This window comes from Erpetoichthys calabaricus, chromosome 4 (genome assembly GCF_900747795.2).
Source record: "Erpetoichthys calabaricus chromosome 4, fErpCal1.3, whole genome shotgun sequence".
Classification (NCBI taxonomy): domain Eukaryota; kingdom Metazoa; phylum Chordata; class Cladistia; order Polypteriformes; family Polypteridae; genus Erpetoichthys; species Erpetoichthys calabaricus.
In genome coordinates, this window is record NC_041397.2 from 280,183,045 (window position 1) to 280,198,764 (window position 15,720).

Sequence of the window (15,720 nt, forward strand, 5' to 3'; positions counted from 1 at the left end):
TACAACAATTTTGCAAAGATGAGTGGGCCAAAATTCCTCCAGAGCGCTGTCAAAGACTCATTGCAAGTTATCGCAAACGCTTGATTGCAGTTATTGCTGCTAAGGGTGGCCCAACCACTAATTAGGTTCAGGGGGCAATTACTTTTTCACACAGGGCCATGTAGGTTTGGATTTTTTTTTCTCCCTAAATAATAAAAACCACCACCATATATATATATATATTAATATATAGATAAGTATTGTCTCCAATAATATCTTAGTTATTGTTTTAATGATATGCAAGCTGAAATTATCCAGTATTTCACTCATTTTGCAAATAAACAATCAAAAATATGCCTTGATAGCCCATGCATTCACTGTCTCATGTAACCTAAAAGGACAGATGACTGTGCATGCATGCATGGTCAGCACACCACAAGTGAAGCTAGCATAGCTGCGTAGAACTTAGTAAGCAAACAGCTCCAGAGAATAAAACAGTCTCACAATCTACGTCATTAGATTTAATTGCAAGATATGGATCATCCACACTTGCGTGGAGCTGGTTTGGCTTTGAAAAGACTGATGTTGCTTAAAAGGCGGCAATCAGCAAACTATGTTATTTGCCTTTAAAGAGAGCTCAACCACTAACTTCTTTCACCATCTGCCATCCATACCATCTAGTATGGAGACCTGTAGATGTCAGTCAAAAAAAAAACCAGTTTGAACGCATTATTAATCCGTTCAAACAAATTATGTCATTCATTCGAACTGATTATTTACATTTCCGTAAGAAGCATATGCCTATCAGGTGCGTTTTGTTTTGCCATTTTATTTTGTTGGTTGGTGGTCCTCGATTCCAAAGCACATTTTTTTATTTCATTATAATAATAATAATAATAAAAATAATAATACTAATAATACATTTTATTTATATAGCTCCTTTCCCATGCTCAAGGCACTTACAGAATATAAGAAGAATGGCAGGGTATACAGTATATAGCATTGTACAAACCAGATAAATAAATAAAGAAGATTAAAACAATGAATTCAGAGAATTCAAATTATTTAAAACACCTTCACAAATTCCCACTTATTTGCCCCACTCCATCCACCCCTATGGCTGCAGAATTTAGAGCAGATGATGACACAAGGGAGGGAGCAAGAAAAAAGCCTTTTTGACGCTATGTAAAAAAGCAGGAATTCAGAGAACCTGAGTCTCTGCACACTTCGCCAAATTGGAGAAACTTGCAAAAACGTACCAGTGCATCCCTGCCTCAAGTAGCCCTTCTGGGAGGACCTTCAGCACAGCTCTGAAGCCAGATGCTATAGACAGACTGGTGTTTCTATCACACAACTTGAAGTTTCCTTAGTAGAATTTTATGTTATTGTTTTATTTTTTTCTGATATCTTTGTGCAATATTGGACAGAACTTGAAGTTAGCAATTTGTTTAAAAATGTTATAGTTTGGGTTTTTTTGTATCTTTGTCCAGTATATGATAGAACTTGTTTACAAATGCTATAGTGTTTTTCATGTGTAGTATTTGACAGAACTTTGGTTTTATACACTATAGTACAGTATGTTACATTGTTGTTCTTGCTTGTATGCTGTGCAATTCACCTTATAGCAGAGCAGTTTGTTTATCCAGACTGTAATGTTCATGCCCTGTAGTTCAATTATGGTTAGTTTTTTATTCCTTTTGGATTCATATCATGTTTACATTAAGGGTAAGTGTCTTTCGAAAATGCTCTCATTGTTTTGTTGGTCTTACTGCAATTTTTTGTGTAAATCCTGTAGGCTACTTTGAAATTGTTTACTCACACTTGCACTGTTTGATCTCAGTAATATTTTGACTGATGATTTTAATGTTTTTGTGTTATTTAAATACAGTTTTAAGTAAATAAATAAGACTTGTTTTCCTTAACTGGTGTTTCCATTAATCTGTTTAGTAAGATAAAATTAATATCCTATATTCAAGACCAAGCTAGATCAATAAGACTCAATATAGTATAATTATTGTTATCATCAAAGTCCCAGAAAATATCGAGATATAACTTTTTGGCAATATCACAAACCCCTAATATATATATATTGTGGCCTGCAAGGGACACAAAGCTCCACAAACCCAACACAAGCAGACATAGGTTCAGCAGTTCCTGCAGCAACCCCTGGTGACACCATGGAACCCAACAAGACTGTGCCGAACTCCAACTCCCATGCAGCCCTGCATGAGTCTGAGGCACCGCTGCAACCTAGGGGAGCTGCCATCTAGTGCTCTGGGGGGATAATGCCTTGTGGAAGTTCTCTCCTCCGATCCTTCCATTATATAAGCATTCTGGTTAGATAAGTAAGAGCCCTGGCGGTGACTATATATATATATATATAAATCAAAAGAAGGTAATTCCATGCCAGGCCAGACCAAATATGGGAAACTCTGCCTGGAACTGCTGACATCACTTCCACTGACCTACCTTAAATCCCAGCCAACTTCCTTTTGTGAATCAGTTCTGTTTTGGACTCAATCTGAACACTACTGTGCCTTCAATTTTCACTTTTGCATCCTTTATTCAAGTATACGGGTGGCTGCCCCAAATCTCTGTATGTGCTAACAGTTTAAGACAGGTTGAAATATTAGTAATCAGAACTCAGCTTTAACCTTTGCAGTGCTCAATCTATTGGAATGACAAATGCAATGCAGTTTATTACTAAGTGGTGTGCCATATTTTGGAATGACAGAGACATAGCAACAAGACGGACACATAGACAGACACACATACAATTATACCTGTATTAAGGTGAATAAAAAGGAGGAAATTAAGGGGAAAACAGAGGTGCATGTACTGTGTCACAATTTTAGGATGTCTTTCTCTTAATTACTCCAAATATTTGTGTCCTTAAATGGAAATCTGATTAAGTCACACATATAATTATCATGTCCTATTTGAGACAGATTTGGATAGTCACATCATTAGAGCTTCAGTGTGTTAATATCTACTATAATGTTGAAGGCTGTAGAAATGACAAAAGCTTGAATTGTACAGTCTAATCGGCCAGAGAGACTGTCTAATGAAGATCCTTCTAATTTAGGTATATAGGAGATATCTAAAGTCTGAATTTCTTTATTGAAATTTGAGGTTTTGTTGCTGTAAATGCTTAGCATAGCAGACACTTTTTAACTTTAATAAAATCTTACAGCCAATAATATTTACACAAAAACCAAATGCACCTTTTAAGGAAACATAATTAAAATACAAATATTTCAATGCTTTGGTTTATGGATTTTAAATATTCTAAATATTAAATATTATTCAGAAAAGGTGAGCAATTTTTGAATAAAAAGAAAGCCTGTTGCATTTGTTTTGATGTCTTTAACTTAATTGAAAAAGGGTTTTTGGCAGACAGTTAGCATTTGCTCATATTAGCTGTTAAAAAGTGTCACTGAGCTCGGTCGGTATTTCATTGGCAGTACTCTGCCAACATTTTTGAGTGGAACTGGCCTGAATTTTTCTTGTGGCTTTAAATTGCTATATCTGGAATTGGTATTGCACATGGAATGTCGTTTTACAATTTGCCCTATGCCTGCCACATCAGGCTGTGGATTATTCTTATCCTGGAAAGGATTAAGTACTCATAGTTATAATAACAGAGGCATTCAAGCAACTGCTCACAATTAATCTATTGGTTAGGCCTTGTGAGAAACTGTAAGCACCATCTATTGTTGATTGAAGGAATCTTCACCCCTCATTCGGCAGTAATGTTGGGAAACAAAGGCCATTTCTCATCAGTAATAACTGCTTTTCTTCTGGTTGCGGTAACATAAAATCATATGGTCTGAGGTTGGCATAAGGCTTCAGATTGCCAGGACAGATTACTGTGTGTCCCCACTTATGGCTCTGTTAGTTTGTGGATTAGTTTCCACATACTATCCTCAGGCTTCAATTGATACTCATACTGTTTGCAACTCTCTGTTAACTGGAAGCACTATTTTAGCAAATGGCTTTCAAACAGTGAGTGGATGGTGCTTACAGATGTGTTTTCGAAAGCCAATTATTCAGGTATCTTGCACATTTTTATACATTAAGCAAAAAATAGTGTAGGCCTAATTCCTTAAAATAAAGGGTAAAATAAAAGTTTAAAATGAAAGTCTAATCTCATATTGCATTCTCCTAAGGTTGTTATTATACTTTCCTGGAAACCAATGACACTCCGAACAGAGAGGGGGCTCTGCCAATAACTCCTTCTGTTCTTCAGTTTGCAGTTCAGAATCATTGGTTTTCCACTTTGTATTCTTAATTTTCTTAATCTTAATTTAGGGATTTGTTTTAGTTTTCATGTCTCAGTTATTATTTGATTTTCTGTTAATGAACTACAAGTGCATTTTTCATCTATATGTCATCTTCTAGTCTTTGTCTCAAAAATACTGCTAATGTCTGCCTTCTGTCAAAGCTTTTATACATTTTAAGTTTCCTTCTAGTTTGTTTAATCCACTGTGAAAAGAGAAAATCAAAACATAAACCTAATCAAGGGTTTGAGATGCCAAGGTTCATGTCCATGAGATTGCTATTTGTAAGCATAATTTCAACAGTGGCTTTTATACTAGACAAATTTTAATTCTGGAAGAGATGTTTTCATCGGAGCACAAATGGCTGCCTGATAGCATTTCATTTATATGAGTTGCAGTGGAGGTGAGGAAAGCTGAAAGTTACAGTTCCTCCAATGAGTCATGTGTCTCTTTCACCATGAGGAGAACAGACAGATAGATTGCTTCCTACTTTGGCCACAACCTGTTCCTGTGTTCTCCACAAATGGGTCTATATTATTCCAATAGAATGGTCACAGCATTAACATCAGGTGATGATTAAGGACTGAATAAAGAAGAAACAGCAAATTAACACCCAAAAAATAAAAAAGTGTAAATATCTGTGGAAAACCTCTGGAAAACATTATAACTAGTCCAGAAAATTGATCTAGTCCTCCTGGAAGGCAAAGGTATTAAAATGTAGATCCTTATTTCCTCAACCAGTAACGGCACACTGCACGATAACGTGTAGTGAATACACTTTACTTGACAATTCATACTCTTTCTCTGCACGTTTAGCATTCTTTTACTCAGAGGTTGATGTGCTTGTTGTTTCCTCAGCAGTTCTTCTTTTCTTCACACTAGCAGCCCGCTTCTTCACTTCTTTCATCAGCATCTTTCCATGTTAAAACTGATTAAGTCAGTGTTTGTGTTGCAATTACTTAGTACGTTTTCTTTAATTTTTCATTTAAGCTGGCACTTAAGTCTTCAATCTTCCTCAAGAAGGATTTAAGATATGAAGAGTTAGGGTAAGTGACGGTGAAGGTGGTAGGGATGAGAACGGTGCCTGCGCACGGCCGCCCTGCTGGCCACTGCTGAAAGTTGATTCTACAAAAAAATAAAATAAAATAAAAATAAAAAGAGGAATAACATTGGAGGTCAATCATCACCCCAAAAAGTGGATAGCAGACGTCACATAGTATACTGTATGTGTACCAAATTTCAGGTCAATAGGTCAAATGGTTTGTGAGCTACAGGTGATTTAAAATCCTGGACACACAAACAAACAGCCATGGTAGCGTATTATATATAAAGATCATTTGGTTCATTTTTGGACTGAAGTGATATACAGAGAACAGAAGAAGAAATGTTTGTACATTTTTAAATAAACTGAACAATAATTTGAATTTGAAGAAGGAAATCTGTGCCACCTAAACACATACAGCAGAATTGGCCAGGTCCCCTCATCCACCCCATTAACTGCTCCCACACTCAAACTCAAACACTCCTAGTGCCCAGCTCTGTTAAAGGAAATCATGCATTATATGAGAGCATGTAATTGTTAAACATCTAATGGATTTAATAGTCAATAAGTCATTTGTATACCCGCCAATTCCAAAAGGACCATGGTCACAGCTCTTAATCGACTTTGTGAAAGACTAGCCATCCTCTAATTGCAAAATCACCACTATTGGTAATCTGTTTTCAAATGTTGCCTGTTATATACAGTGATAGTATGCTTGTTTTTCCTCCGAGGCCATTGCACAAGTTTGTTGCAGCATATGGAGCTGGCATCTTGGCAAGAGGGAAGCTTTCTTCATGGTCAGAGAATGAAGTGACAGATTTAGAAGGAGCAGATGCTATTCATTACTCATGTTAAAGGAGGATCAGGGGATTAAACTTCATCAGCAACACAAACATAGTAAGAAGCAGAGGCCAGGAGCCAGGAGAGAGATCAAATAAAAGGTAAATAGATTTTTTTACAAAAGAGAAAGTAGGCTGTAAGAGTGACTGAAACACAGACCAGGCAAAATAGGTAAAACAACAGATAGCAAAAGAGACTCAAAGGTACCAAATTCACAATTCCAAAGTATCAAAAGGCAAAGGCTTCCTTAAAGGGTGACGGTTTTATGAACAAACACTGATATCATGAATAATTCATGCCTCAGTACACAAGATCCTATATCATGTTACTGCTTGGTGATTATTTAAAAAGACAAAGCAAGGGTAGAAAGTACAGGGAAGATGTCTTTTTATGCAAGTCAAAGTGGATTCTAGATCTGAAACATTATTCACGGAAAAGAGTGGGAAATGGTTGATATTTTTGTTGAATATTGTATAATCATATACACCTCTTTGTCAAAATGTTTAATAAAAATGTTTCTTTGTTGAAGTAAATAAAAAATTTAAAGTGCTCCAAGTTTAAAAACAGTTAATCCAATCCCCAAATGCACCCAAATGTTACAGCTTTCATTTTCTAATTTGATTAAAAATAGCAAAGTTCTTACTTTGTCACAGTTATTATAAGTAGAATAACAAACCAAAAAAAAAGCAATGTCTCTGTCATTTAAATATTGTGTATTTTTTCATTATTTTGAGGTTTTAAATGTATTAATGTGAGACTTCACACTGTCACTATAATATTACAAACAATGATATGATGTACATTTGGAGCAGTGCAGTTGCAATGCCAACACCTAAATGTCAAGTTGTGCCCTTGTGACTGATTATTAGTTATTTTGTGTTTAACACTCAGATGACATGTATGTGTTTAAAGAGATGAAAGAAAAGCAGTCAAGAAAAGAGTTATCTAGCTAATTTGTGTCACAGCTTGGCTTGCATGACAAGAAAACAAAATGTCCCACTTGACCAAAAAGTGCCACTGAGTCACTTTGCAAGCAGTGAAAGGGAGACTCAGAAACAGAAAAGATTAATTGGAGCTAAATCGATAAAATATCCTAATTCACGCTTGAAAAGAACATACATAGATGTGCTACTATCAAGCCTAAAAGAGCTTAGCATGGCAATTTAAAAAATTGTGAGTGCCTACCTTAACTAGCTTATAATGAGCACTAGCCACTAAATAAACAGTATAACCTAACCACCAAATAAATATGTCCAAAGATGATGAACAGCACAAAAAAGTAAAATTTAACAAACATGTTTTGAAGCATTAGAATATCTAATTGCACCATCTTACTTCACCAAAAGCAATTTTAGCCTTATCCAGAAGCCTTGTTTAAAAGAGGAACATGGTAGTCCTTTGCTTACTCTTATCATCTGTAGGTGTTCCAATATACTACTAAGTCCTATTTTACTTGTAGTTTTAATTGTGTTATCTCACTTATTTTACAGTACTTATGATAATTATAGTAATATCATCACATTGCTGTTTTGTAAGTTTGTTTTTTAAGGGCTCCACCATTGTTGTGTTCAAGATACACCATGCTATTATGCTTATAATGTGTGCACAGAGCTATGTGTTGTTCCATCACATTTCATCTACATTATAAAAAAGGAACATATGTATTACATTGCACCTGATCTTTAAAATAAAATCTTAAATGAACGCCTACGTAAAAGACTTGTTTAAGGAAGAAATAAATCATTAAGGAAAGGCTATTGGTTTTTATCTTCAGTTATTCTGAGTTCCCTTTTGTGTTTCACTTTGAACTGTTACAGTTGCTGTAGCATCTTGTGACCACTCTTAAGCATTTTCCTACAAAACATGCATTAATAAGTCTTTGCAACTCACACTCTTTAACTTAAAAATAAACATTCTGGTCCTCTTTTTTGTGATAGTGGTTACCACGAAGCTGCACATTGGCATGAATGGCCTCACCCACTTTGTCATGAAATTATATCCACTGCATGACATCATGATGTTTCATCCATCTTGGATATCAGGGAACAATCAGACAAATAAAATAACACTAATAAATGACAGAAATTGCACATAATAGTAAAAAACATGTATAACTGTTTCAATTTGGTTTTTATATAAATTGTATTTTATTTAAAAAGATAAACATAATAAGAAAGTACTTAAGTGAATGCTACATAACAAATACAGCAATATGTTCCAAGGACACTTCATGAAAATCATGCCATGGCTACAAAAGGCAAATTTTTAATATTGTTTTTTCAGTAAGGGCAATATTTGAGGATAATGGATAATATAAATCAGGTGATTAGCCCTTCACATCAATGTCTATGTTGTTAATTCTTAAATTCCATTGTCGCAAATGAATCCTTTGTGTCTCTTCTGAGGTTTAATCACAGCATGACTCATACACTGATTTGATGAATCTGAAATATTCACAACCACTTCAAAAATATTTGGATTTTAATTACGTCTTAGACATCTTAAAGCCTTTCAAAATGTTGAAATTGTTATGCTTAGCAGCACTGTTTTGGTTGCCATGATAGAATTACAGTTTTTACTGACAGTTTTGGCTACTACTGACACACCCAACCCCTACCTCTGCACATTCTCCACAGTTTCAAAAGTATGGTATAATCTTTTATACACAGTGTGTGTTTTTAATAACAGATGACAAACATGTAACAGCTAACTGGCAAAATCAGCAAATATGCTACTTCAGTCTATGAGGCAGGAGTAGAACAACAAAATAGAGCAGTTGCTCTGCAGCGGTCCGTCGTGGTGAAGAGAGAGCTGAGCCAAAAGGCGAGGCTGTCAGTTTACCAGTCGATCTTTGTTCCTACCCTCACCTATGGCCACAAGCTTTGGGTAGTGACCGAGAGAGCAAGATCGCAGATACAAGCAGCCGAAATGAGTTTTCTCTGCAGGGTGGCTGGACTTAAACTTAGAGATAGGGTGACCAGTTCAGTTATCCGGGAGAGACTCGGTGTAGAGTTGCTGCTCCTCCGCATTGAGAGGAGTCAGTTGAGGTGGTTTGGGCATCTGGTCAGGATGCCCCCTGGACGCCTCCCTGGGGGGGTGTTCTGGGCATGTCCCACTGAGAGAAGGCCACAGGGCAGACCCAGGACACGCTGGAGGAACTATATCTCCCAGCTGGCCTGGGAATGCCTCAGGGTCCTCCCAGAGGAGCTGGAGGAGGTGGCTGGTGAGAGGGAGGTCTGGGCTTCCCTGCCTAAGTTGCTGCCCCCACGACCCAACCTCGGATAAGCGGTGGATAAGGGATGGATGGATGGATGTCTTATTGACTGCACCCAGAGGCAGCCTTTGGGGTGTGAGGGGGCCTAGGGCTGACCAACCTTACGCGGGGCTGGTTACGTCAAACGCTGTTACCAGTATGTGTGGACTGTATAAACATGTTAATATACACCGGATTTTCTCATTACAGTATTCAGCTAAATTTTTGTAAGATGACATGCAGACTTTATCAAAATATAACGATATAATCTGTTAAAAAAGTGCAATTCGTAATTCATGATAATACCACGATTGTGCGAAATGCGATATTTAGACTATGGAATGTTTTCAAAGATGTACATGTACAGAATTTGACCCATCTCAAATATATACTGTATATATTGGAGAATATAACTTGACAAATCCGCTCAAATGGGACATGCGGACCTCAAAAGCAGGGCCCCCTTAGACGTGGGGCCTGGGGTGGTTGCCCCACTTGCCACCCCCAAATGCCGCTCTTGACTGCACCTTTTCCATTTCCAGGCACCTATAACTTGAACAATTGTCCACTGACTGCTTTTTCTGTTTTTTCTTCAGCTGCCTCTCTTGGGTATTGGTTATTCAAAAGTCTTCTGTGCCCAACTAAATACAAATACTTGTCTGTGAGTGTGGGTCAAGGAACTGCAGGGGTGCCGGCGAAGGACAGCTGCACCATTTACCCCATGGGTGAAGGTTGTGGACAAGCATGCAGTCCCGAGAGGGATATTGGGCTACATGCGCATGTCTTTGGGAGGAGGTACCAATATGCTGGCATGAGGTAAAGCTTCAAGTTGGGTCCTGGATAGGAGAAATCAATGCAATAGCCCAGAGAGGGTTTTCAGAATAGAATTTCCTGAATGGGGTTCAGGATAGGTAACTGTATCCCGTATTCAGTTTTTCATGTTAGTATACAAACGTTTATGGATTTGTTTGCTTCAGATTATAGGAGGTGTAATTAGGTGATTGAATGCAGCATTGCGTGTTTCACAGCATTCAAGCCTAAAGTGAAGATAAGAGTGGAATCAACTGGGATTGGCTACAGCAATCCTACAAGAATATACAGTAATACCTCGGATAACTTCCGAAAAGTGGGTCGTTATCCGAAATGTTCGCTATCCGAAACAATTTTCCCCATAAAGAATAAAGGAAATAGAAATAATTGGTTCCTAGCCCCTGTTGACTCGCTAATATATGAAAGTTACAGGCTATATAGGTATGTTTTTTAAATGGGAACAGTTATAATACAGTACAAATGATGTTAAATAAAAACAAAAACATTAAAGAAAGCATTTAAACATAAGAAAACATAGGAAAACTTATCGTTTTGACTGACATGTAGCATTGGTAGGCTTGGCTATGACCGACTGAAAATGCAATGTGTAGGAACAAAATCATTATGAATAAGCACATAACATAATTCTGTAACTAAAAACTAAAGAAATGACACTACAGCATGGAATAAATAAAAAAAATGTGGAATCTTACCTTTCTAGTGAGGCGATTACGACAGCAAAGGGAGGGTCACGACAGAGGAGGGAGGGCATATGACAGATACGCTACGTATGGCAGAAAACAATAGCACTGGGTAACTTTAATACGTAAACATATTTTACTGTTTACTGTACATAACTTAATTTTACGAAACTAATTTACAAAACACTTTTTTTTTATTTTTATGCTTTTTTTTTATGGAGGTGTGGGGAGGAAGGGGTGGAATTACTGCTTAGAGGGGGAATCCCCCTCCATGAGAACATCGGGGGATGTCCTCTGTCGCTTTGAGGTTGAAGAAAAAAACTTGTCCAGTGTCTGTTGCTTCTGCCTTTTTTGTAGCACTTTTCGATAATACGACATCACATTATCATTGAACATGTTCAGGCTCCTACTGCCTACCGCACTGTTTGGGAAAGATTTTTCTACAAACAATTGCAATTCCCCCCACTTAGCACACATTTCTTTAATCACTGAACTTGGGACTTCCTCCTTCCCTTCCTCTTCCCCCTCCGAAGACATATCCTCAGCCAAATTCTTTTCTTGCTCAGCCTGAAGGTGCTGCAACTCTTCAGTAGTGAGTTCATTACTGTGCTCCTCCACAAGTTCTTCAACATCGTTATTATCCACCTCCAACCCCATGTTTTGGCCCAGGGAAACAATTTCATCAACAATTTCTGGTTCGAATCCTTCAAAATCTCGCTCTGGAACACAGTCTGGCCAGAGTTTCCTCCATCCTGCATTCATAGTACGGTAGGTTACTTGGTTCCATGCATTATCAATAAGATGAACACAATTCAAAATGTTGAAATAATTCTTCCAAAATTCCTTCAGAGTTAAGTTGGTATCGTTCGTTATATCGAAGCACTTTCTGAATAAGGCTTTCGTGTACAATTTCTTGAAGTTTGAAATGATCTGTTGATCCATGGGCTGCAGCAAAGGGGTTGTGTTCGGTGGCAGATAACGAACTTGAATGAAGTCGAACTCTTCTTCTAAGTACTCGTCGATGTTTGGAGGATGTGCTGGAGCATTATCCAGCAGGAGAAGGCATTTGAGGGGAAGGTTGTTCTTCTCTAGGTATTCTTTCACAGCCGGGGCAAAAACTTCGGTCACCCACTCGACAAAAAATTGGCGGGTCACCCAGGCCTTAGAATTAGACCTCCACATAACAGGCAATTTCTGTTTTATTACATTATGCTTCTTAAATACTCTTGGATTGTCCGAATGGTAGACTAACAGCGGATTCAGCTTAAAATCCCCACTGGCGTTACCGCACAATAGAAGAGTTAGCCTATCTTTCATAGGCTTGTGCCCTGACAATGCTTTCTCTTCCTTCGTTATGTACGTTTTATTCGGCATCTTCTTCCAAAACAGGCCTGTTTCATCCACATTAAATACCTGTTGCGGGACGTAACTTTCTTCTTCTATGATTTTTTTGAATTCTAGGATGAACTTCTCGGCCCCTGCGTTGTCGGAACTAGCTGCTTCCCCATGCCTTATGACGCTGTGGATGCCTGTTCTGTGCTTAAATTTTTCAAACCAGCCTCGACTGGCTTTGAAAACAAAATCACTCAAAGCACTTGTCTCTGGGGTTTTCTTCTTCAAATCTTCGTAGATTTGCAGCGCCTTCTCACTAATGAATGCCTCACTGATGCTAGCACCTTCTAACTGTTTTTCATTTATATACACAAGCAACAACTTTTCTACTTCGTCTATTATTTGAGGCCTTTGCTTTGTTATAATACTCACTCCTTTTGACACATTAGCTTCTTTAAGCTGCTCCTTTTTCTTTAAAATCGTCGAGATTGTCGACTTTGACTTACCGTATTCTCTTGCGATATCCGACACACGCATGCCTCGTTCATACTTGGCAATAATTTCTTTTTTCAATTCAATTGTTGGCCGCTGCCTTATTACTGCACTGCTATCAGCTCTCTTAATCTTCTTTGGAGCCATGATTGAGGGCTATATTATTAAATAAAGCAACAAAATCACTAAATAAGAAGGATGCACACCGATAAAGATAATGAACGTCTGTTCGTAACCGTGTCTCGAGCGCAAAGGAAGATGGGAAGCTGGCCGCTGGTCACGTGTGCATGACGTAGCAATCTGTTCGCTATCCGAAATTTTGTTTGCTATCGGAGGCAAATTTTTAGTGAAATTTTTGGTCGTTATCCGAATTGTTCGTTATCAAAGGCGTTCGCTAACCGAGGTTCTACTGTATATAATGATGCTGTGGAGGCTAGAGAGGTGTGTGTCATCATTCATCTGTGCAGTCAAGCCGAGCTGAATGCTGATCCTGTGTGATAAGCTATTCATCATGGCTTCAAAGCATTCATAAGTTGGTTGTCGTTGTCAACTGTTTTTTGCATAGTGCATGGGTGACGTAATTTGCCCTATGTAGCTTTCATAACAAGAGAAAGAGGGGAAGAGAAGTAATTGATTTGGTCTATTATGATAATCATTTTCATTAAGTACATCTTATGTTAGATTTTGTCTGTGCACCATAAATGTTTTACATGGACAAACAAATTTTCAGAGTGTGATTTGGCACACATAGGATAAATATTTATGTACTTTTTCTATAACATTGGTCTGTGTCTCTCAATCCTCTCACTCTGAGCACTAAAGTGTGACTCCACGTGCCTGGAGTCCAAGCTACATACAAGGTGCTATTGCATGGGGCATCACATAAGCAAATATACAGCTACTATCTATGGAATGCAGGATGAAACTGGAATATCTGGGGAAATCCCACTTCCACCCAGGAAAATTCAGCAAATGACTGGACTCAAAATCATGTACGTTTTCTATAATATTGGTCTGTGTCTCTCAATCCTCTCACTCTGGTCACTAAGGTGTGACTCCAAAGGCCCAGAGTCTGAGCCACATGCAAAGGTGCCATTGCACAGGGCATCACATTTGGCGACAGCTGTAGGATCTAAAGCTAGGGTGAGAGATGGAGTTTTGTTTCAAGGGCACAGATGAAGACTGTTTTGTTCGGTAGAGCTCCTGAGGAATAGTTGGGGTTCTGGACAAGGTCACATGGAGTCATCTGAAAAAGAATGGGAAAAGGCACAGTGACTGTTTCAGCCAGGAATGGGCTAATATTGATGTTTTACACAAAAGCACAGGAACAAACTATCTCAATAAAATCACAAATACAGCAGAAAAGTAGCTGTGGCCAGGCTGTTAATTTGTGTACTTTGATATCTGAAGAGAAGGTACTGACATTTTCAGTTTGTACCAGGGGAAGCCAAGGGAGTAGTTGGCAGGAGCTAATAGAAAAGAAAGAGGATGGCTGGAAATGAAAGCCCGTAATTTATGTGAAAAGAGCACCTGATCATCCAAAGAGAATAAAATCGACTTAACAATGTTTTTGTTTTGAAATATGGCTGGATCATTTACACATGTACAACATTTCCAGGTTTGTTTTAATCTTCAGAGTCCTGGAACTGGAAAGACTTCCAGACATTACAATGGCAACAGTGCCTTAATGTCTTCCTGAGAGGGTAGAAGCAGAGCAGAAAGTGGACAGTAAAACAAGACAAAGCATTTATTTGTTTGAGAATGTACTGCTCGTTCTGTCCTGTTATCTGATGTATGTTTTAATATTAAGTGTTGTAATCATTTTTGTTCTGCCTCACATGCTATTGGCTGTTGGTATTGTTTTTTGAGCTGTGCTCCCCCTTTTAGCTTGTGATTTGTTAACACACCTGTCAGTCACAACCCACACTCACAGTGGTGTTATAAATGTCCACAAACTCACATAAAGCATGTAAGTCCCATAATGAATATTTAAATACAATGCATCCCTTGTGTCTTACATAGGCACCCCCTTTATCTCTTGTTTCAGTCATGTCCATGTTTTAGGGTATATAAACCCCAGAGTGTGGTTAATTATGGTACCCAACAATCTGAATCTCAGTCTTTGTGCACCTCAGGTCACGATCCAACCCTGGAAATCACTTGTCTTGTAAGTGTCTTATATCTTAAAGCCTTATTGTTTAATGTATACTGTCTATGTATTGCTTTTTAAATCATTATTTATTGTCTTTGCTTGTACACCTGTAAATACCTGTATTTTTCTGTTGTATATATTCCAGTTTACAATGAGGTACGTCCAGTTAAATCCATCAAGAAAGCTCTCCCTTGTTGTTTTTACGTGGATGTACTGAGTTGTTTAAGCTGTCTGTGGCCACACTGCACAAATGGCAATGAGTGGACAGAAAAATTTTAATTAAGTATACAGTGGAACCTCGGTTTGCGAGCATAATTCGTTCCGGAAACGTGCTCGTAGTCCAAAGCACTCGTATATCAAAGTGAATTTCCCCATAAGAAATGGAAACTCAGATGATTTGTTCCACAACCCAAAACTATTCATATAAAAATGATTAATACAAAATCTAAAGTAAAAATACATAAAACAAATTAACCTGCACTTTACCTTTGAAAAGAATCATGGCTGGTGTGAGTGAGTTTCTAAACTCTTGTGGGATTGCACCCAACGGGACGACACACGGAAGAGCGTCCCAAAGTAATCGCAGTCTGCCAGCGCTGTAGCAGTTCGCAGTAAAAGCAAATCCGAAAAGATTATAGCGGACATGCTATAAGCGCCTGCCGTCGATGGGTGATACAAGGAACATTATAAATGCGCAGGGCCCTACCTGACTGCTGTGTCTGTGTATAGGAGAGCGGCAGATCCTGCTACAATAAATAACCACGCTGTTGCTGTTTCAAGCTGAATAAAGCTGGTGTTGCTAAAATACTGAGACTCAGCTTCGTGTTTTAGGGTGCAAG

General features: G+C 38.1%; 1 protein-coding gene across 1 annotated transcript; it reads right to left on the reverse strand.

Moving 5' to 3' along the window:
• Positions 1-11,148: 11,148 nt before the first annotated feature.
• LOC114651258 (tigger transposable element-derived protein 1-like) lies at positions 11,149-12,876 on the reverse strand. Its single transcript, XM_028801201.2, has one exon. It carries the CDS (start codon positions 12,874-12,876, stop codon positions 11,149-11,151), a length of 1,728 nt encoding a protein of 575 aa, XP_028657034.2.
• Between the last annotated feature and the right edge of the window lie 2,844 nt (positions 12,877-15,720).